Source organism: Megascapheus bottae, chromosome 10 (assembly GCF_031878675.1).
Source record: "Megascapheus bottae isolate mThoBot1 chromosome 10, mThoBot2.hap1, whole genome shotgun sequence".
Lineage (NCBI taxonomy): Eukaryota > Metazoa > Chordata > Mammalia > Rodentia > Geomyidae > Megascapheus > Megascapheus bottae.
In genome coordinates, this window is record NC_143518.1 from 65,365,422 (window position 1) to 65,388,226 (window position 22,805).

The 22,805-nt window shown below is 40.3% G+C and overlaps 1 protein-coding gene across 12 annotated transcripts in view; it reads left to right on the forward strand.

Moving 5' to 3' along the window:
- The window catches only part of Cdc42bpa (CDC42 binding protein kinase alpha), a 199,608-nt gene that overhangs the window by 22,381 nt on the left and 154,422 nt on the right, over nt 1-22,805 (forward strand). For 11 of the 12 annotated variants that reach the window (XM_090341545.1, XM_090341546.1, XM_090341544.1 and 8 more), the window contains exon 3: nt 20,441-20,524. In XM_090341545.1, coding sequence (XP_090197671.1) covers nt 20,441-20,524 — 84 coding nt within the window. Of the gene's footprint in view, nt 1-11,332; nt 11,434-20,440; nt 20,525-22,805 lie in introns of those variants that run through there. The other variant, XM_090341541.1, reaches the window with a different exon arrangement.

Here is a 22,805-nt window from a genome sequence, read left to right on the forward strand (position 1 = left end):
TTGTGAGTCCAGGGCTCTGAAGATGTAGGAGTAAACACATGCAGTTTTTCCTTTTTTTTTTTTTTTTTGGCCAGTCCTGGGCTTGAGCACAGGGCCTGAGTACTGTCCTTGGACTTTCTCAAGGCTAGAGCTCTACCACTTGAGCCTCAGCACCATTTCCGGCTTTTTTTCTATGTATGTGGTGCCGAGGAATTGAACCCGGGTCTTCGTGCATGCTAGGCAAGCACCCTACCACTTGGCCAAACTCCCAGCCCCTACATGCAGTTTTTCCTATATACTCATCCACACAGAAATGTCTTGTCATCCTAAACATTTCAGAGATTTCTCTCCGTCTCCAAGAAAGGAGTTCTGCAGCAACTCCAGTTGAGTGTCCTTTAATTAACTGTGACACTGCCTGCCTGGAGGTTGTGTAGGGCTCAGGATGAAAGACTGCCCTAAGCGTAAGTAGCAGTATGTCTGGACCTCATAAACTTGTGACTAACTGACATGTTTCCCCTGGGATTTGATTAAATCATTGGAGTGGCTCATAGCACTTTAGAAGCACTACCCTTCTTGAAATGCCCTCCCTTCCTGCTCTTTTCTGTGTTCATCTATGGAGAGCTGTCCAAACACTATACTTTTGGGAGTTTAGGGAGGCATTTTTTATTCAGGTGTGGTTGATTAAATCATTGGCTGCTGGTGATGAGTTCATCCTTCTCCCTCCTTGAAGGTTGGGAGGTAAGGCAAGCAACTCCAGTTCTCTAATGTGGCTGTGGGCTTTCTGATCACCAGTTCCTGGAAATGCCTTTAGAAGATGGGAGTCACCAGTTTTACATGTGGAATGATAGCCCTGTGCCGGTTCTAAGGACTTTAGCAATTGTAGGCTCTGAAACAGGGAAATATTCAAATGTTCACAGAAGTGAAGTGTTGAATTGAAGTTTTACTCTTGTGTGTAAACGCTTCCTTTTTTTAAATTTCTAATTATCAGGGTAATGTATAGAGGGGTTACAGTTACACTCACCAGGTATTAGGTGCATTACTTCTCACACATTGATACCCTCTTCTCATGTTTTTGTCCCCATTACCCTTCTCCTTCCCCCTCCCATATTTTTTTCTTTTTCTTTTTCTTTTGCTTGAGCCTGAGCTTAGCCCACTGTCCTTGGTCTTTCTCAAGGCTAGAGCTCTACCACTTGAGCCACAACACCACTTCTGGCTCCTCCCCCTCCCCCCATGTATGTGGTACTGAGGAATCAAATCTGGATCTTCATGTATGCTAGGCAAGCACTCTACCACTAGGCCAAACACCTACCCCTTTTCTTGTATGCTGCTCCTAGGGCTTTTTTGCTCAAGGCTAGTCCTCTATCATTTGAGCCCCAGCTCCATTTACAGCTTTGTGCTGTTCGGTTGGAGACACTGAAAGGAGAGTCTCACAGACATTCCTGCCTGGGCTGGATTTGAGCCATGATCCTTAGATGTTGGCCTTCTTAGTAGCAAAGACTACAAGCGTGAGCCACTGCCAGCTTCCGATTAGGGGCTTCTTTTTTTTTTTTTTTGCCTTAAACCAAAAATTTCTCAATCTCTTGTTCCTGAGTAGCTGGGATTACAAATATAAGTCTGGCCAAGATATCCAGCCAGGAATGAACATTTATCATGACTTTTTATTTGTTTGTTGGTAGTGCTGGGAATTGATCCGAGGGCTTCTAGCATCCTACAAGACAATACCACCATACATTGCTCCTTCCCCCTTTCCTTTACACTATGATCAGATTTAACTCCTGTATTTTTTTTTTTTTTTTTTTTTTTTTTTGCCGGTCCTGGGCTTGAGCTCAGGGTAATGAGCCCTGTCCTTGAACTTTCTCAAGGCTAGAACTCTACCTCTTGAGCCTTAGCACCACTTCTGGCTTTTTTCTATGTATGTGGTACCGAGGAATTGAACCCGTGTCTTCGTGCATGCTAGGCAAGCACTCTACCACTAGGCCAAACGCCTGGGCCCTTAACTCCTGTATTTAGGTAATATGGAATTACAGTCATTGGGCTGGGAGCCTGGCCTGGTGGTAGCCAGAAGTGGTGCTGTGGCTCAAGTGGTAGAGCTCTAGGCTTAAGAAAAACCCAAGGACAGCGCCCAGTCCAAGAGTTCAAGTTCTAGGACTGGCAGAAAAAAATGACAGTTATTAATTTTGAAACATTAATACTCCTAGTTTATAAACCTAACTTTTTGTTGTTCTGTATAGGTATACTTGATTTGCTGATACTTGGTTTAGAATGTTTTCATGTACACAAGAAGGTTGAATCTGAAAACCTGACATATTTTCCTACATTTTGATTGCTATATTTAGCTCGTATGATGACTTGGGAAGTATTCTTCCTCAATTTTCTGAAATCACTTGTCTAAGGTTGATGTTACTTAAAAAAAAACAACTTAGGGGCCGGGAGTTTGGCCTAGTGGCTAAAGTGCTTGCCTAGCATGCACGAAGACCCGGGTTCGATTCCATGGTACCACATACATACCAAAAAAAAAAAGCCGGAAGTGGTGCTGAGGCTCAAGTGGTAGAGCTCTAGCCTTGAGAAAGTCCAAGGACAGTGCTTAGGCCCTGAGCTCAAGCCCAGGACTGGCAAAAAAAAAAAAAGAAGAAAAACAAACAAACAACTTAGGTTGGGCACTAGTGGCTCATGCCTGAAATCCTAGCTAATCAGGAGGCTGAGATCTGAGGAGCATGGTTTGAAGCTAGCCCAGGCAGAAAAATCCATGTGTGAGACTCTTACTCCAATTAATCACTGGAAAACTGGAAGTAGCCCTGTGACTTAAGTGGTAGAATGCTAGCCTTAAGCTGAAGAGCTCGGGGACAGCGCCCAGGCCCAGAGTCCAAGCCCCACAACAGACAAAAAACCAAACGACAACAGCAAAAAGCTTAGATTTTTGATATATTTTTGTTGTCTGAATTGGAGTGAAAATTTACTTGTTTTCTATCATTGGTGGCAGTTTTTATGTATATTGATGTACTAATGGCATATGTACAATTCCATGAGTTTTGGTGAAAGAGTTCACGAACTGTCAATTTAGACAATGTTTCTGTCAGCCTGGGAAAGCTTCTTTTCCTTCAGTTTCCTGTAACTCCTGTGAAGTGCCAGCCATGGTACTGAATTCTAACTTTAGGTTAATTTTGATGTGGGAAAATCTTGCACAAGTGGAATTATGGAACAGCTGTTGTTTGTGTGCACCATTTTCTGACAGGGTGATCTCCCTCTGTAGCCTTCCTCTTGACTGCGGAATGGTAGACCAGTGTGTCATAGTGTGTTCTCTTGGTGGTTGTGCCCAGCCAAAAGGATGATAGGAATGTTTAAGCTTTTGCGGAAATACATTATCCTTCTCCTTGGACAAACACCTAGGTGTGAGAACTGCTATGCTAATGGTAGGTACAGACTTAAAAGAAATTGGTACACTTCTTCTAGTGTCACTGCATGTAGTATATTTCTATTAGTTCTATGCTCTCACCAGTCTGTTTACTAGGTTTTAAAAACTTTAGCCATTCTAGCAGGTGTGTAAAAGTATCTTGTACTGTTATTTGAATTTGTGTTCCACATCAATATAGTGCGTTTTCATGTGCTTATTTATGAGTCTCATTTTTGAAAGGAAATATACAAATTTTTACTCATTTAAAAAAATAAATTGAGATATGCTTGTGTTTTTACTACTGATCTGTCTGCCCTATTTGGCTCAGAATCATAGTTCGTAGCTCTCAGCCTCCTGAGTAGCGAGGATTATAAGCATGAGACACTGGCACTTGAATGTTAAGTTTTGATGGTATAATTTTATCAAAATTTTCTAATATATTTTTTCATATATTTTTATTGTAATTAATAGAAGGGTTACATTATATTCGCCAGATAGAAGGTGCATTACTTCACATACATTGATACCCTTTCTCAATAGAATTGGTATTTTCTGTGGTTTTTCCCCATAAGAAATCCTTGCTTATCTTATACCCATGTCACAAAGCAATTCATTGAAGTTCTTTTTTCCCCCCAGTCCTGGGGCTTGAACTCAAGGCCTGAGCACTGCCCTTGGGCTTTCTCAAGGCTGGTGTTCTACCACTTGTGCCACAGTGCAACTTCCAGCTCTTTCTAAATATATGGTACCAAGGAATTGAACCAGGGTCTTTGTGCATGCTAGGCATGCACTCTTACCACTAAGCCAAACTCCTGGCCACTGAAGTTATTTTGTTTCCTCAAAGCTTTATGGCTTTAGCCCCTTTTCCTCCCCTCACCCTGCACCTCCTGGTTAGATTGGCAAGTTATCTCAAGTCACTATGGCGCACATGTGTAACCCTAGGTACTCAGGATGGTCACCTAGAGGATTGCTGGTCGGGGCCAGCCTGAGCAGAAAAGGCTTTGAGATTGCATCTCCAGTCAACCAACGAAACTGTGCTGAAAGTGAAGCTCAGTGGTAGAGCAAGAAAGCTAAGTAAATATAAGATCCTGAGTTTAAGCCCTGGTCCCGGCAAAAACCAAAAAATTCTGCATGGTGGGATAGACAGTGGAGGCTGTGTTTTTTCCATAAGGAAATCTACTTTGAGCATATGTTGAAATACATGTCTTCCCTTCTTTTTAAATTACTTTAGTACTGTGTAGATACGCTGGTGTGCTGCCAATTCTGTTTTGTTTATCCTGTGCAAATCCCACAGTCTTGATTCTTGTGGCTTTATAATATAAAGTTGAGGGTATGTAATGAATGGAATAGAATGCATGTTCTAACACTCTCTCCTCCCATCTGCCAGTGCTGGGCTTACCTAGTTTAATGCTTGCTTAGCTGGCTTGCTCCTTGCTTGCTTTTGCTCACAGCTGTTGTGCTCTTCCACTTGACTCATGACGCCAGCACAGTGCTTTGTTGATTAATCATTTCACAGTTTCCTGCCTGGGTTGGCTTTGAACTGAGATTCTCCAGTCTGTCTTCTGAGTAGTTAGGATTACAGGAGTGAGCCACTAGTTCGGGGCCCGTTTGTTATTTTTAACTGTTGACTATTGATTTCTGAGTTCCTAGAAGAGAGTAGTTTCCTCTTTACTTTCTTGACTTTACATGTTATAGTCTCTGTTATGTGTCCCAGGCAAACATGCAGAGGGAGAAAGGGTTCTATACTTCATTGCTAAGTCTGATGATAGACTTTTGGTAGATACCTTCTGATTGAAGAAATACTGTATTGAAGAAATACTGTTCTAATAATTTTGCTGACAATTTTTAAATTTAATCAGTAGTCAGTGAATTTTGTTGTAAGATTTCCTATAGCTACTGAAACAGCAGTGGATTTTTCTCTTTTATTCACTTAGTATGATGGATTATTATTACTATTTTTTTTTGTGGGTTATGGGGTTTGAACTTGGCCTGGGTGCTGTCCCTGAGCTCTGCAGCTCAAGGCTACCACCTTACCCTTGAACTTCCTTCTTTTATCACAGGGGACTGCTTTCCTTCATACATGGTAATGCCTCAGGTCTTGTTTTTCTTACCTTTAGTAGTCAGCTTTTTTTTGATTTAAAACTTTTTCTTCCTATATTTGCATTTTAAGTGAATCTTCATTGCCTAGGTATGAGTCTAATATTGTGAAAATCAATCCTACCCCACCACTAGCAGCATAATCTGAAAGTAATTAGTAAATTGGACTTCATCGAAATAGAAGCATTTCAAAAGGGTTTAAAACTTCTGTGAAAGACATTCCTAAAATACAACAATAAGACAACAACTTGATTTTAAAAATGGAGAAAAAAATCTAAAAGGAGCTTTATACAGTATATTAGCATTTAAATTAAAACACAAGGTATTTCTACATATTGGTTAAAATAGCACAAATCTAAAACACAGGCAAGGTTCAAAACATTTGGGAGATATACAGTGGAACAAACACAGCCTATTCAATTATTGGTGCTGGCAAAACTGGGCAGCTACATGCAGAAAACTAAAAAATGATCCTAGCCTTTTGCTATGCATAAGCATTAACTCAAAATGGATCAGAGACCTCAATATCAGATCTGAAACCTTGAAACTCTTACATGATAGAGTGGGAGAGACACTGGAACTCATAGATAGGCACAGAAAAAAAAAACTTAACAAAGTCCCAGGGTCACAACAGATTGGAGACAAACTCGACAAATGGGACTACCTAAAAACAAAGTTTCTGCACAGATAAAAGCATAGCTATTAAAGTAGAAAGACAGCCAACCAACTGGGGAAAGATATTTACCAATAATACATCAAATGCTTAATACCCAGTATCTACAGGGAACTCAAGAAACTAATCCCCCCTAACCCAGCAAACCATTCCCTAAATGGGCAAGGGAACTAAAGAGAGACTTATCAAAAGAAGAGGTTAAAATGGCAGAAAAGCATATGAGAAAATGTTCATCACTCATGGTCATAAAGGAAGTGCAAATAAAAACAACCCTAAGATACCACCTTACCCCAACAAGAATGGCCAAGATTTTGAACTCAGACAACGACAAATGCTGGTAGGGTTGTGGAGAAAAAGGAACCCTACTGCACTACTGGTGGGAATATAAACTAGTTCAGCCACTCTGGAAGGCAGTTTGGAGGTTTCTTAAAGACCTGAAAATAGACCTTTCCCATGATCCTGCCTCCATACCACTCCTGGGCATCTATCCTGAGTAATCCCAGGATATGATAAGGACACCAACTCAGCCATATTCATCTCTGCACTATTCACAATAGCCAAGTGATGGAAACAACCCAGATGCCCCACTGCAGATGAATGGATAAAAAAAACGTGATGTGATACACACACACACACACACACACACACACACACACACACACACAAAATGGAATTCTACATAGCCAACAGACAAGATAAATAATGGCATTCACTGGGAAGTGGATGAAATTAGAGTGAATCATATTGAGTGAGATGAGTCAAGACCAAAGGAGCAAAAGGCGCATGGTATCTTTCATATGTGAATATTAGATCCAAACAGTACAACAGTGATGACTCAATACTTGGGTACCCAAGGTTATGGACATGGTCTTGGAGATATAACTACATAGACATAAAAATCTAGGGGCCCGGAGTTTGGCCTAGTGGTAGAGTGCTTGCCTAGCATGCATGAAGACCCCGTTTCGATTCCTTGGTACCACATACATAGAAAAAAGCCAGAAGTGGTGCTGAGGCTCAAGTGGTAGAGCTCTAGCCTTGAGAAAGTCCAAGGACAGTGCTCAAGCCCAGGACTGGCAAAAAAAAAAAATCTATGATGGGTTACTCTATAGACATAATGTTTTATTACATATATTAATATGTATCTATGACATATAAACCCTCAGCTTAATTTTAATTATGTTCTAAAATTTATGTGCCAGTGATTGTATGTAGAATTCCCTCGTTGAATACTTGTTTGTTAAACATGGCATTTGAAATATGCTGTAAAAATCAATGTTAATAAATTCTTTAATAAAAACATTTTGGGAAAGTCTGTATGTGGATCACATTTCGCTCATGCCATGTACTAGGATAGACTTAAATAGATAAAAGGTACAAGTATAAGAGTAAGACAATAATACTAGTGTCTAGTGGTAGGTACCTGATTGAGTATTGTATGGTCTGTCAATATAATGAAAGAAAACTGACTGTATCCTACAAGATCTTCAGGTTGTGTGTTCTTAGTACTACAGAATTAGGTGTAGGAGCATTAACACTTGTTTCTGTTCCCACTGGGATACCTTGAAAGGGAATGGGCACCAGTGAGCAAGAGTGGGCATTTCCAAAGAAGAACCTTTTTGTTTTTGTTTTTATTTTATTTTTATTTATTTATTTTTTCTGCCAGTCCTGGGGCTTGAACTCAGGGCCTGAGTGCTGTCTTTGAGCTTTCTTAAGTATAGAGCACTATTACTTGAAGCCACAGCACCATTTCTGGCTTTTTTTCTATGTGTGTGGTACCAAGGAATCGAACCCTCTTGGTGTCTTCCGGTCTTTGTGCATGCTAGGCAAGCACTCTACCACTAGGCCAAACTCCTGGTCCTTGTTTTTGTTTTTTTTTAGGACATGTAAACATCTTACGTATTTAGAAATTATTTAAATGAAATATACAATTTGTGGGTGGGGACAGGGGGGAAAGACTGGGAGAGAGTTAGGGAAGGGAGACATTGTCCACAGAGAAATGTATGTATTACCTGGTTTATGAAATAGTAATCCCCTGTACATCACCTTTGTAATAACAATAAAAAATAATTAAAAAAATATTTAGGGCTGTGAGTTTGGCCTAGTGATAGAGTGCTTACCTAGTATGCATGAAGACCTGGATTCTATTCCTCAGTACCACATACATAGAAAAAAAGCAAGAAGGGCCGGGGGTTTGGCCTAGTGGTAGAGTGCTTGCCTAGCATGCATGAAGACCCGGGCTCAATTCCTCAGTACCACATACATAGAAAAATGCCGGAAGTGGTGCTGAGGCTCAAATGGTAGAGCTCTAGCTTTGAGAAAGTCCAAGGAGAGTGCTCAGGCCCTGAGCTCAAGCCCTGGACTGCAAAAAAAAAAAAAAAGCAAGAAATGTTACTGTGGCTTAAGTGGTAGAGCTCTAGCCTTGAGGAAAGCCCAAGGGACAGTGCTCAGGCCCTGAGTTCAAGGCCCAGGACTGGCAAAAAAAAAAAAATTAACATCTTCTGTGTTAAGATGGATTTACTAAGCTGTGTGTGTCATTTAAGCAAGAAGTAAGTCTACACTAAAACTTCCCTAGATAATAGGAAGGGAGACATCCAGTGCAATTCATAGTCCATAGCTAGAATACCTTGTGTAAGCCTGAGTAAAAACAGAGAGGAATACATACTCGAGTGTGGGGACCTGTGGCTCTCTCTGAGCTATTGGGGAAAGTTGTATTTCTTCAGTTGGGTGACATGCATTGTGTACTTTAAAATTATGCTTAATTCTGTATGTTCTGTTTTTATGTCAATTTGTTATATCAATTAGAAGTATTATAAAAATAATTTGAAAGAAATTTTAGTGCCTAGGTGCAGAGTTCAAGCCTCAGGACTGGCCAAAAATTAAATAAAAAACTTTTCCTCAAAATAGTTTCACCATGGGTTTAGAAGTGAGTAATTCAGTCAAATTTATGTTTATTAAGGACTACCCAGCTTTATTTTAAACTAATATACTGGAATATATAGTCTGCAATATACACAGCAATTCAACCAATGTTAGGATTGTTTGTTCACACAATCGATGAAGACACACTGCAAATAAGATTCCCTCCCTCCCTTCTTTCCTTCCTCCCATTTTCTTATGTTTTTATTTCCATGATGCAGAATAAAACAGAGGGTCTACAACCTTGGAAGGCTTGACTAATGTAGGGACCTCAGAAGGGACTTGTTCATCATTTAAAGGATCCTATCATCTCTGTTAACTTATTCCAAACTAGAAAATAGCTAGTTGCTAAGAGATACTGATTATATACAGTACCTTAAATCCTTGCTAGGATTTTTTTCTGCTTTGGAAAACCTGAAGACAGATTTGTTAGCTTTTCAGGGGTGGTATTGGTGGGGAGATGGTTGGGAGAATGGTTCTGGGAGTTAGAGAAGTATAGACTGCCTAGAAAATACAGAGTATGTGGAAATCCTTATTGGGAGATGCAAAGTGCCTACATCTCTGTCAGCAGTTAGGGTTAATTCTCGGAAGAGACAACGATAGACAGGACTTGGAGTTTTCTGTGTCTAATCAGATCACCTTAAATAGTATATAGAAGGATTGTGCTTTATAAAGAAGCGATGCCTTTGGAGAGGGGAAGGTAGAGTGATCATGTAGTTTTTTTGTTGTTGTTATTTTGGTTTTGGATGGGGAGAGCTTAGGAAAGAGGCATTGAAGGCACGAAAGAAAATTTGATGAAAGCACCTTCTATCTGGCAAATATCATATAACCCTTTTACTAATTACAATAAAAAAAAGAAAATTTGATGAAACAAAAATAAAAAGAAAGGGCAGGTCTGGGATCCAGATTGCAAACAACGTTAACCTTGAAAATGGTAAAGACACACGTTCCTGGATTCCAGAGGAACAGAGAAGAATAAGAGAAAGATGGCAGGAGGGGATATAAAGGATGCATTAGGAAGTAGGCCATTAGCTGTATTATCTATGAGGTAGAACTAGGTCATTGCCTGTGGGTGAAGAACAATAGACTAATAGGGCAGTATGTAGATTTCAGATCAGTACAGATCAGTTCAGAACAGTGAGAAATTATTGCTGGGACTAGTAGATTTACATGTAGACTTGAGGGCTCAGCTGCAGAGAAAAGGAAGCAATCATAAGTTATACTTTGTGTGTGCATGTGTGTGCTGGACCTGAGTTTGAATTCAGGGTCTGGATGCTGTCCCTGAGGTTAATTTAATGTTCAGGATTAGTGCTCTACTACTTGAGCTACAGCTCACTTCTGGCTTTTTGGTGGTTAATTGGAAGTACTAGTATCACAGACTTCCTGCCTAGGCTGGCTTAGCATCATGATCCTTAGATGTCAGCTTCCTGAGTAGCTAGGATTACAGGCATGAGCTAGTGGCACTAGTCTTCAGTAATTATAGATACATCACACACACACACGCACACACATATGCATACAAAATGTTCTTCATAAAAGGGACTGAAACACAGAAAGAAGGCTTTGGGTGGGTATAGTTCCCCACTGGGACAACAGTGATACTTAAGGACCACTGGTTTTGCTCAGGAAAGTTTAAGAGTGCATTTCAGTTGGGAACTGGCAGCAACAGACTTTAGCAGCCGTCTCTTCAGATGATTCCTGACTTGTTACAAGCCAGTACCATTTAGGCCTTCAGACTCCAGTCAGATTCTGAAGAAAATACATGACTGAGATTGAGAGTGTGAGAGTATACAAATTTGAGATTGAGTGTGAGAGAGTATCTGTCATTTTCCTTTTTTGTTTGTGTTTGCTCTCTCTATATGTGTGCATGTAAAGTGAAAGCACTAAAGCTATTGCTGAAAGTTTAAAAATCATATGAAAGCCTGTCTCTGCTGGGCTTAGCTGCTGTTTATCAACCAGTAAGCTTAGAAATACAATACGTCTATTAGGCCCAGTGAATATCTGGCAGGGACATTTCTCAATTATGCTTTTTCTTAAAAAAAAAGAAGCATAATTGATCTAATTCCTCCCAGAAACATATAAGTCATGTAAACATGGAAATAATAAAGAGCAAGATGTAATTGAAATTCATCAGCTCTGTGACGTAAGAACCTTCTCTCTACAACTCATTTGTTGTCAGTTACTACTTTACTTAACGCTGGGTTTTCCTTTTTGCTTTCAGGAAAACCTTTAACTTACGCCCTGGGTGTTGCCTGTCCACAGCTTCCTGGTGGCTCACCGCTTCTGCCTTCACCAGCCTTGCTTCGGCAGCTTCGGCAGCTTCTGAGCTTCAGAGCTTGTTGTGAAAGCTTGCTGCTTTGGCCTGCTACCCCTGCCTCAGGTGTCAAAAGCTTTTAATTAGCTTGCTTCCTCTGATTATGATAGTTAGGCCCAAAGTATCTGTATAACCTAGTGCTTGGGCCTGAAAGAAAAATTACCTGTAGACATCCATTCTTCTTTAAAATCTCTTGTACTTTGGCTTTCTTGGGATTTATGGGAAAGAAAAGAAATTTGAATTAGAGTTCATGATTCACCTTGGATGGTGCTGGTCTTTACCATAGGGCACAAAGGTGTGTGGGTACATTTGTTTTATAGTCAGTGTCTGTTCTAGTTGGTTGGTGCCCAGATTATAGAAATTTTAAATGTTTTGACTATTGCTGCTATATAATATAATTTGTGTGTCTTTAAAGAATGTCTCTGGTGGTTTTGTAAACTCTTTAAGTAGTAATTTTAGTTTGCTTGTTAGACATCCACTTCACCAATAGTAAATATTTTAAACATAAATTAATCATTTGTAAAGCAGGAATTCAAAACAAAAATGAAAAAGAGTCTCATACTAGGTACCAGTAGCTCATGCCTGCAATCCTAGCTATTCAAGAGCGTGAGATCTGAGAATTGTGATTTGAAGCCAGCCTGGGCAGCAGAGTACCCGAGACTCTCTATCTCCAGAAAGCTGGAAGAGACGTTGTAGCTCAAGTGGTAGAGCATTGGCCTTGAGCACTAAAAACTCTGGGTCAGTGCCTAGGCCCCAGGACTTGGGTGCGAGTGCACATGTACACACATACATACATACAACCAAACAGGGTCTGACTGTGGAGTTCCTCGTCACTCAGTCTCCTGTATACTTGGATAACAGGCCTGGTGTGCCAACAAGCATGGTCAGAGCAATTTTAAAATTCAAACGAGAGAAAACAAAGTACCGATTTCCCCAGTGCTATGATGCTCACGAGCACGCCAGTATCCGTCACCTGCAGGCATGAGGAATGGGAAAACTTTGAGGATCTGGGCAGTACTGGAGTAGCACACCAGTCATGCCTGAATAACTTCAAGTCTGCAGACCTTAGCTATGACGTGCCCAAGGCAGGGTGTACAAGTTGCCTGTATTGTGTGAAGTTCTATACGAGATGGCATAAAAATGTGCATGGCTCACCAGGTGTCATATAGCCAGAGTAAGCTTTCTGGAGTTAGTTTGTTTTTTGTTATTTTAGTATCATTTTAATAAAAATGAAGCTAGTAGATTATACAGGAAAGGTGCAGAGGAGATTAAGACATAAAACAATGAACACTCCATAGTGAGAGTGGCGAGAACTGGAATATACACTCTTCATCAGCCAAGGACACAATCGCATCTCCTTTGTCTCAGTTTCTTGTTTTAAGAGTTTCAGAATCAGTATGGTAGTATAGTGGGAGCTGAAAATATTGGTCCTTTATGATTTTCCATGCATGTACACTTTTGTAGATAATGAATCGGACATTGATTCAGCAAATATTTACTGAGCTCCTATTGGTTCTTATGTACTAGGTGTGAACAAATGAGGCAATACCCCAATCCATGATACATATAGTACATAAATAGAATGCATAGTTTGTTAAGTATTGATAAGAAACAAGAGGGAAAGGAAGCAGGTAAAGAAATAGTAACAGGGCAAAGTGTCATTCTGTGGGGGGAGTGAGAGAGTAGGTGGGGTTGTGTACCTTTGTATAGGTAGACTATTCCAGGTATAGAGAAAGCCAGGCCAAGGCCCCAAGCTGGGACTGAGCAAAGTGATCTGGGGTGGAGGGTTATGCAGTCAGGAAGGCTGGGCTCGTGTATTTCATAGAAGGATTTTGCGTTTTAGTTGGAGCAGTTTGGCGGCAAGCCATGTTTCACCAGGATCTCTGTGGCTGCAGTCTGAGGATAGTTGTGTGTATCCAGGGAGAGGGCAGGGCAGAAGTAGAGAGAGTGTTGAAGGGCTGCAGCCCAATACAGTGGTTCAGAACAGAGAAGTTGGAGTCAGTTCTGGGTATATTAAAGGGAGACTAGATGACACAACTGTATGGTAGCTGTTTCTTGGACACTGAAATCATGTGGAGTATAGTGTGATAATTCCTAATTGGTACATTATAGCTACAAAGTATTTAATTTGTGTTTAGCAGTGGTTCATACATATATATGTCATATATTTCTGTAGTGTGTGCACTTTTTCTAACACCAGAGAGCCTTACTATAAAGTATTTAAGAGAGATCCCTGTAATTTTTTTTAAATGTATCTTTTCAATTGCAGTGGCCCACACCTATGACCTTAGATATTTGAGGGCCAAGATTGGGAAGATGATGGTTCAAGGCTAGCCCAGGCAAAATGTTGATGAAACTGTCTCACTAGAAAAGCTGGGTATGGTGGTGTATATCTGTTATGTCATCCTAGCTATGTCAGGAAGCATAAATCATTCACTATCCAAGCCTGCCTACGCAAAAAAATGAGACCCTGTTTAAAAATTAACTAGTGGTTAAAGTGCTTGCCTAACAGGCACGAAGACCCGGTTTGATTCCTTGGTACCACATACATAGAAAAGGCCAGAAGTGGTGCTAAGGCTCAAGTAGTAGAGCTCTAGCCTTGAGAAAGTCCAAAGGCAGTGCTCAGGCCCTGAGCTCAAGCCCAGGACTGGCAAAAAAAAAAAAAATAACCAAGGCAAAATGACTGGTAGCTTGGCTCAGGTAGTACAGCATCTGTCTACCATTTTGAAGTCTCTATAAGTTCAAAACCAAGTACAAGCAAAAAAGAAAAGCATCCTGAATGTTTCACTTATTTTGATCAACTTGTAGACTAGAACCCAGGCCTGATGCACACTAAGCAGGTTCTCTAGACTGAGTTACATCCCTAGCTTTAAGAAAGCACACTTCTTGGACCAGGAGTGTGGCCTAGTGGTAGAGTGCTTGCCTAGCATGTATGAAGACCCGGGTCCGATTCCTCAGTACCACATTCACAGGGAAAAAAAAAGCAGCTTGAAATGGTGCTGAGGCTTAAGTGGTAGAGCTCTAGCCTTGAGAAAGTCCAAGGACAGTATTCAGGCCCTGAGCTCAAGCTCAGGACTGGCCAAAAAAAAAAAAAAAAGTACACTTCTTTTTGATATGTCTGATATGTCAGTTAGCTTCAGTGCTTGGAAATGTAGGGCCTGGAGTTAGTTTTTTGTTTTGTTTTGTTTTGTTTTTCTTTTGGTACCAATCTGGGGGCTTGCAATGTGGGCCCATGTGCTGACCCTGAGCATTTTTGTACAAGTCGAATGCTCTGCCATTTGAACCATAGCTCTGCGTTTTAGCATTTTGGTAATTAAGAGAAGAAGTCTCATGGACTTTACTCCCTGGGCTGACTTTGAACCATGATCCTCAGATCTTAGCTAGGATTGCAGGCAGGAGCCACTGGTGCCTGGCTTAGTGTTTGTTAGCCCTCCTTCTTTTTTTTGTTTTTTGTTTTGAAATGAACATGAAAACAGTTTGAAGTCAGGTTGGTTTTATTACCTGGTATACTTCATAGTTTTTTATCCTGTTACCATTTGATCATTCAAGAATACTTTCTGAAACAACTTTTATTCTACATACCCACCTCAGTCCAGAGGGGTTTTCAGGCAGCCTGTGAGCTGTTATTAGATGGTCTTGAGCGTGTTGCCTTTACCTGTATTGAAGCAGTACTTCAATAGTTGTGGTCATTCTCAGAGTGAGGTAGGGTAGCTGTGCTATCCCATTCTACTCTTCACATTCTACATGGCTTGTGTGGAGGGCATAGAAAGGCAAATAGAACTTATCCTCTAGAAATAGTCCATCTTCTAGTATTTTGTTGCTATCCTCAGTTGCCTGTGCATAGAAATTTACAGTATGTATTTTATTCATACTGATAGAAAAAGAAATCACAGTCCACAAACCTTACTTAATTATACTTAACATTACATTTTAGATTTTTTTCCCTTGCAAATAGTATGTTTCTTCCAGTTTCTTAAAATGTATCAATGTCTGGCTGGGAGTTTGGCCTAGTGGTTAAAGTGCTTGCCTAGCATGCACAAAGACCCGGGTTCAATTCCTTGGTACCACATACGTACAAAAAAGCCGGAAGTGGTGCTGAGGCGCAAGTGGTAGAGCTCTAGCCTTGAGAAAGTCCAAGGACAGTGCTCAGGCCCTGAGCTCAAGCCCAGGACTGGCAAAAAAAAAAAATGTTAAAGTGTATCAATGTCTCTGTTGTATTTAGTTATAAATAATGACTATTGAAAAGCACACCATAAGGAATACTATAGCTTAGCCTTTTAAAATTGTTATTATAGGGGTGATGTACATAGGGGTTCCTATTCATAAGTAAGTCAGATAATAAGTACATTTCTTTTGGGGCACTCCCATCCGCATCCTAAGCTGTGTAGTTCATTTTCAGTGTGGTGTCTCCTGAGAACCTTTGTTTTTATATGACTGTTTTCAAATGAGGTCAGTGAGTTAGAAGTTTCAGGAGTGAGTTCTTGTGTTTGTGACTCAGGCTGAATGCTACTTGTCAGTGGAGCAAATGACAGTGAAAAGACTGGGTGTCTAGTTCTTGGCATAGTGCTGGCTCTCCCACTCCCTATCCATGTTATACCCACCAAAGAGCTTAACCTTTGCCTCAGTTGTATAAGGCAAGTACCATTGAAAACTTCGTTACATTGACAAGACAACTAACATATTGAAAAATTGGTGTTTTGTTGTCCAGTTACATAACCAGTGGCAAGCCAGGATTTAGTTTATGCTAATTTAAATCTAATTTAACCTGTTTTTCAATCATTAATTATTATTTTTTTTGTCCGTCGTGGGGCTTGAACTCTGGTCCCAGAACTGTCCCTGAGTTCTTCAGCTCAAGGCTATCACTCTACTCCTTGAGCCACAGCACCACTTCTGGTTTTCTGGTGATTAATTGGAGATAAGAGTCTCATGGAGGAAGGGGGGAAAACCAAGACGGGTGGGGAGTGTGGGGGGGGAGGGAAATGGGTAAGCAAGACATGTGAAAAGGTATCAATGTATGTGAATTAATGCACCTTCTATCTGGCAAATATCATGTAACCCTTTTACTAATTACAATTAAAAAAAAAAGTCTCATGGACTTTAGTGCCTGGGCTGGCTTTGAACCATAATCCTCAGATCTCAGCCTCCTGCATAGCTAGGATTATAGGCATGAGCCATTACACCTGGCACAATTATAATTTTTATTGGGGCTATACATATATGCATGTGTACAAAATAAGTTCATTTGACTTACAAAAACAGGACAGTAAAAATATCTAAGGTGATGAATACAAAAATAAAACTGGTTAGAAAAAAATCAGTATAGTATAGAGTTATAGATCATTCATTCTGCTGTGTGGGAGACAATCTCAATCTACCCAGAGTAATGGATGCTGTGCTACATCTGTCTGCAAACTGACAAGCTAATTGTTCTGTAATTATAGCTACCAAAAAAGCATATATCATGGAGTTCAAAAGCTAGGGCTTCACAATGGTGAAAGGTTTACTTTTTATCCAGACCAAGATGAGGAGATACTCAACTCTAAAGCTGTTTTAAATTTTCATAAACAATGATTATTGTGGTGTTAGATACAAGAGTTCTTTTTCCCTTCTAACATCCATGATAATCATTCAAAAATTCTGTTTGGTTGGGTACCGATTGCTCATTCCTAGCCTCTTAAGAGGCTGAGATCTTAGGATCAAGGTTTGAAGCTAGCCTGGACAGGAAAGTCTATAAGGCTTCTATCTTCAGTTAACAAGCAAAAAGTTAGAAATGGAGCTGTGGCTTAAGTGGTAGAATGCCATCATTGAGTGAAGAAGCTAAGGAGCAGTGCTCAGGCCCTGAGTTCAAGGCACTAGGATAGGCACAAACAGTAAAACAAAAGAAAAAGTAATTGCAAACTCCAGGTTTAAACTCCTAATCTGACTGCAGAGTTTATGCTGCCACTTCTCCCTAAATAGTGCAAATAAATGCTTGCTGCATGTCTGACAAATTGTATCTGTACTAAGTGGCATTAAAACAAGACTATTAGGGGCTGTGAATGTGGCCTAGTGGTAGAGTGCTAGCCTAGCATGCACGAAGGCCCGGGTTTGATTCCTCGGTTTCACATACATAGGAAAAAAAAAAGCCAGAAGTGGTGCTGAGGCTCAAATGGTAGAGCTCTAGCCTTGAGAAAGTCCAAGGACAGTGCTCAGGCCCTGAGCTCAAGCCTAGGACTGGCAAAAAAAAAAAAAAAAGACTATTAAACTGGATGCCTATGGCTCATACCTATGATCCTAACTGAGGATCCTAACAGGAGGCTGAGGTCTGAGGATTAGGGTTTGAAGCCAGCCTGGGTAGGAGAAAGTCTATGAGACTCTTATCTCCAGTTAACCACCAAAAAGCAGAATGTAGATTTGTGGCTCAAGTGACAGAGTGCTAGCCTTGAGCAAAAACATCTTAGGGTCAATGCACAGGTCCTGAGTCAAGCTATAGGAAAACATACACCGACATGCACGCATGCACGTATGTACGAGAATACACACACACACACACACACACACACACACACACACACACACACACACACACGTGACTTTTTTTTTCTTTTTTTTTGGGTTGTGGGTCTTGAACTCTGGGTCTGGGTGCTGTCCCTGAGCTCTTCCCATTTTCTAGTGGTTAATTGGAGATAAGATTCTCATGGTCTTTAGTGACCGAGCTGGCTTTGAATGGTGTTCCTCAGATCTCAGCCTCCTGAGTAGCTAGGATTACAGGAGTAAGCCACGGTACCTGCACACACATGACTATTAATAGTGTAGGGCCTCTGTATGTTTCTAAATGGGTTGGGGGGAATGAATGAGATTCTGGTTCTCTATAAAAGTTAGTTGAGTGCTGTATGTGGGTACTTGGATACTCACACATGAAGAAAAGTCCTGAGTTATATGGCTATAATTATATTGGAGTATTCTTCTCGTAACATGATTTTAGAAGGGGAAGGGTTGATCTTCCAACCTTTCTTCCCTGTATCAGAATAATGGAGGATACTTGATAGCCATTGCTGGCATTTCTCTGTCTTTAATGCCAGTTGATCAGGCTCAGTGTTCCTTTTGTGTCCATGTTTGTATCCAGATGTACCACACTGAATTGGTAGTCTGCAGAGTCGCTCTTCTTGTAGCTTCCCCTTTTTTAGGAGTCTTAGTCAATGTTCAAGGTTTTCCTTGCTTACATCACTGCCCCCTTTTGTTGAGGATTCTATTTGGAGAACCATTTAACTGGCCTATTATTTTTCTGGATTGACCAGATAAGACTAAGAATGTGAAGTGATTGATGTAACTGATGGAAAACTGTAATCAGAATCATTGCTGCGACTCATGGCACTTGCCAAGGATGCTGTATGTCATGCATTGGTTTTAAATAATTGTGTATGTGAATATTTGGTACTTGAGTTTAAACTACTATTTTTCTGCCCTTGGAAGTCTCACTTTGAATTGCTTGAAGATTATGTACATTCTTTATTTCTCCTGCCTATTAATGCAATGTGCTAACATTTCATTAAGCTTCAGAAATACCTGAGAAAATCAACTTAGTAAGAGAAGAGCTTTATTTTGGCTCATGTTTAGAAACGTTTCAGTGCACGATCAACTGGCCTGGTAATGAGGCAGCGAATCATTGTGATGAAGTGAACTAACGTCTGGGATTCACAAGGCAAGATAAAAAAAAAAACAAAAAACCCAGACTGGGGTCCCATAAACTTTTCCAAAGGCATACAAAATGGTCCTGCAACCTAAGGACCAAATTGGTCCAAGTGTACCAGCTTATTAGAGTTCCTTAAACCACCTCTAGGAGTGCCACATGCAAGTCCAAGTCACTAACTACCACAGAGACCTGGGGGGAGGGGGCTGCCAGGATCTGAAGTGTAGTGTTGGTATTTGTCGCCCCACCCCTGCTTCCCACTGGTTGGTGTGTTGTCTTCCTGTTGGTGGTTTCCCCTTAGCCCTTAGGGCAAATCCAGCAAGCTGGAAGGATCCCCAGAAGTCATCCAGTCCCACTGAAGCAGATGGAAACGGAAGTACAGTTTGTTGTCAGGGACAATGGAGTCTTCTTCATTGGCATTTTGACAGTTTTTTTGATCCATAACTGAAGTTATAGAACATACACTGTTTGCAGCAAACTTTTTGTTGTTGTTGTTGTTTGGTTGGTTGTTGTTCATTTATCTGTCTCTGGGAATGTAAGGAGAGGCACAGAAATGGAGGGACGAAGGTGAACAAACAGCAGCGGCACTCACTGACACGATGTGGAAAATGAGCCAGGCGGCTTGTGGGTGAGGGCAGGAGGGAGGAAGTGGAGAGAGGTGAGAAGGGCTGACACTGTCCAAGTAGACGTAGGTAACCGAAGCCCCTCTGTATGTCTCCTTTATAATAACAGTGGATTTTCCTTTTTAAAGAAAGCAGCGAATACACTTGTTCCATGTGTTCATCTCACCACACGTGATTGCTTCACCCCTCACTCTGGTTTTATGCATGCGTCATATATTAATAAATGCACTTGTGAATGCTTCTAAGCTTGCTTATTTGGAAGAGATTATAGAATCTGTGGTTTGTAAAAATAAATCTGAGTGAATTTGTGAGGGGTGCAGGTAGATTTTAAAAATAATAATTTTCAGTTTATTCTCTACCAACAGATCCCCAAAGAACATTTTATTGTAGACATTCCTTGTAGTATCTGTAGTATGGAGTTTAGTGTGTATTATTTATTTAGACCTGCTTCTTTCATGTTGTGTGTTTTGGTCAGATTTTTAGTAATAAGTAGAAATTGAATTTAAATTCTAGGATAGAAAACTTGAAAAGAAGTGCACAGTATATTATGAGCAGGCGATTCTGTGTTCATACATACAGTTTATTGGTTTGGTATGTGTTCACTAACATAACTTTTTTAACCTGATCATATTATTCAATTTAGGATCTTAGAATGTGAGCTGCATTGAAATAATTGAAAATTGCTATTTACTTTTTTTTACAGAGTGGAAAAAGGAAAATGACTAACTGAAAAGAGTATTATTTATAATTATTTACAAGTTGGCTTTTAAATTTTTCCTAGGTTGCTGTAGTAAAACTGAAAAACGCAGACAAAGTATTCGCCATGAAAATTTTGAATAAATGGGAAATGCTGAAAAGAGCTGAGGTAAGAGATTTAATATTCCAGAAACATTGAGGAACATTTTAGTTTTAAACCATGCTATAGCAAAAATCTTTTTTTGTGTGTGGGTCATGGGACTTGAACCTCTAGGCCTGGGCGCTGTCTCTGAGCTCTTCAGTTCCAAGCTACTGCCCTACCCCTGGGCCTGGGCATTGTCCCTGAGGTCTTCAGCTCAAGGCTACTGCCCTACTCCTTGAGTCACAGCACCACTTTCCATTTTCTAGTGATTAATTGGAGATAATAGTATCATAGACTTTAGTGTCCTGGATGGCTTTGAACTGTGATTCTCAGATCTCAGCCTCCTGAGTAGCTAGGATTACAGGCATGAGCCATTGCACCTGGCAGAAATCTTAATCTGGAGTAATTCTGAGGTTTTTTAATTTCCCCCATAGTGTGAATTCTTATAAGGATTTAGCTATTATACGGTACATTATGTCACCAAGTCTAACTTTGTGTGTGCCTCAAAAAGAAATTTCTTTTTTTAAAATTTAAATTAAATGGTATTTTATTGCTGGGGTAATGTATAGAGGGATTACAGTTACATTCATCAGATAGTTAATGCATTACTTCTCGAACATTGATACCCCTTATGTTTTTATCCCTCTTTGATTCCCCCCATACCCTCCCAATCATCTTGTTTTCCCTCAAAACAAGAGAAAAGAGTATATCCGAACTAGTCATGTGACCCAAGAATGATATACAGTGTGAAATTTTAAAAAAATGACATCAAATGAAGGGAGTCTAGGAAGGAGCTCACTGGGGCATTGTGGTGGCAGCCTGGCTTTTTCCAGTTTGTGTTTACTGAGGTTAAAATGAGTTTTAAGAGTCATTTTTATATGAAGGTATTTTCACGCTCAGTGTACTCTAGAACTTAACTCCTGGGCCCAGTATACCGTGTATGCTAAGTTTTGTTTATAGCGATTGCTTAAAGAAATTAATCTTCTATGGGGCTGGGAGTTTGGCCTAGAGGCAGAGTGCTTACCTAGAGCGCATGAAGACCCAAATTAATCTTTTATGGGGCTGGGAGTTTGGCCTAGAGGCAGAGTGCTTACCTAGAGTGCATGAAGACCCTGGTTTGATTCCTTGGTACCACATACATAGAAAAAAAGCTAGAAGTGGTGCTGAGGCTCAAGTGGTAGAGCTCTAGCCTTGAGAAAGTCCAAGGACAGTGCTCAGGCCCTGAGCCTAAGTCCTTTTCTCACATAATTAAGCAGAATACTTAAAAAGTAAATTGTTAACATGCTATGGCCCTAGTATATGGAAGCTTACCTTTTAAAGTTTTATTATTGCTGGGCGCTATTGGCTCATACCTGTTATCCTAGCTACTACTCAGGAGGCTAAGATCTGAGGATTGAGGTTCAAAGCCAGCCCATGAGATTCTTATCTCAAATACTGGAAGTGGCGCTGTGTCTCAAGTGATAGAACACTACCAGCTTTGAGCTAAAGAGCTTAGGGACAGCACCTAGGCCCCGAGTGCTATCTCCATGACTGATGAATAAATAAAACAAAATATTTGTTTATGAAAAATGAAGACTTTTGACTTTACATCAAAAACAGAATTATTATTTGAAAAGATTTCTCTGTGCTGATGTCTATAATACCTAGGTAAGATTGTTGACTTGATAAATACATTTTGTGATTACTGAATTTCATCATGTGATAGCTTTGGAGAATTATTATTTATTTATGTTTAGTCTTCTGCTTCTATATAGCTATTCCAGAGATTCTTTATGCCAATATTTGACTAAGGAAGAAATTTAAATAATACATACTGAGTTTAGAAAAATGTAAAAGCACATAATAATCAGATACATCCCTGTAGCAAGCAGAGTATTTGGTTGTACATTTCACTGAGAAAGTCAGAGATTGAATCTGAGAAAATCCTGTGATCTCCAGTAACCTTTCCTATGTGTTTTTTGCATTCCTAAAAACCCAGATATCCTCTTTCTAAAGGAGGATCATTTTGCTTGGTGCTGATAGCTCACACCTGTAATTCTAGCTGAGAACTATAGGATTATGGTTTAAGACCAGCCTTGATGAAAAAGTTGTTGAGTGTCTTCTCAGCCTAGAGCAGGGTGAGATTGGAGGATGATGGTTGCTTGGTTAGCATGGCCAGAAAAGTCCTCAAGAAATATGTGTGTGGAGGGCCAGCGGGATGTGGTATACCCTCAGAACTGAAGGGAAGCCTGATTCAGGGTCATTCTGGGTAGGAAGTGAAAACCCTGTACTGAAAATTCAAACCTCCCAGCACTACCGCCCTCCAAAA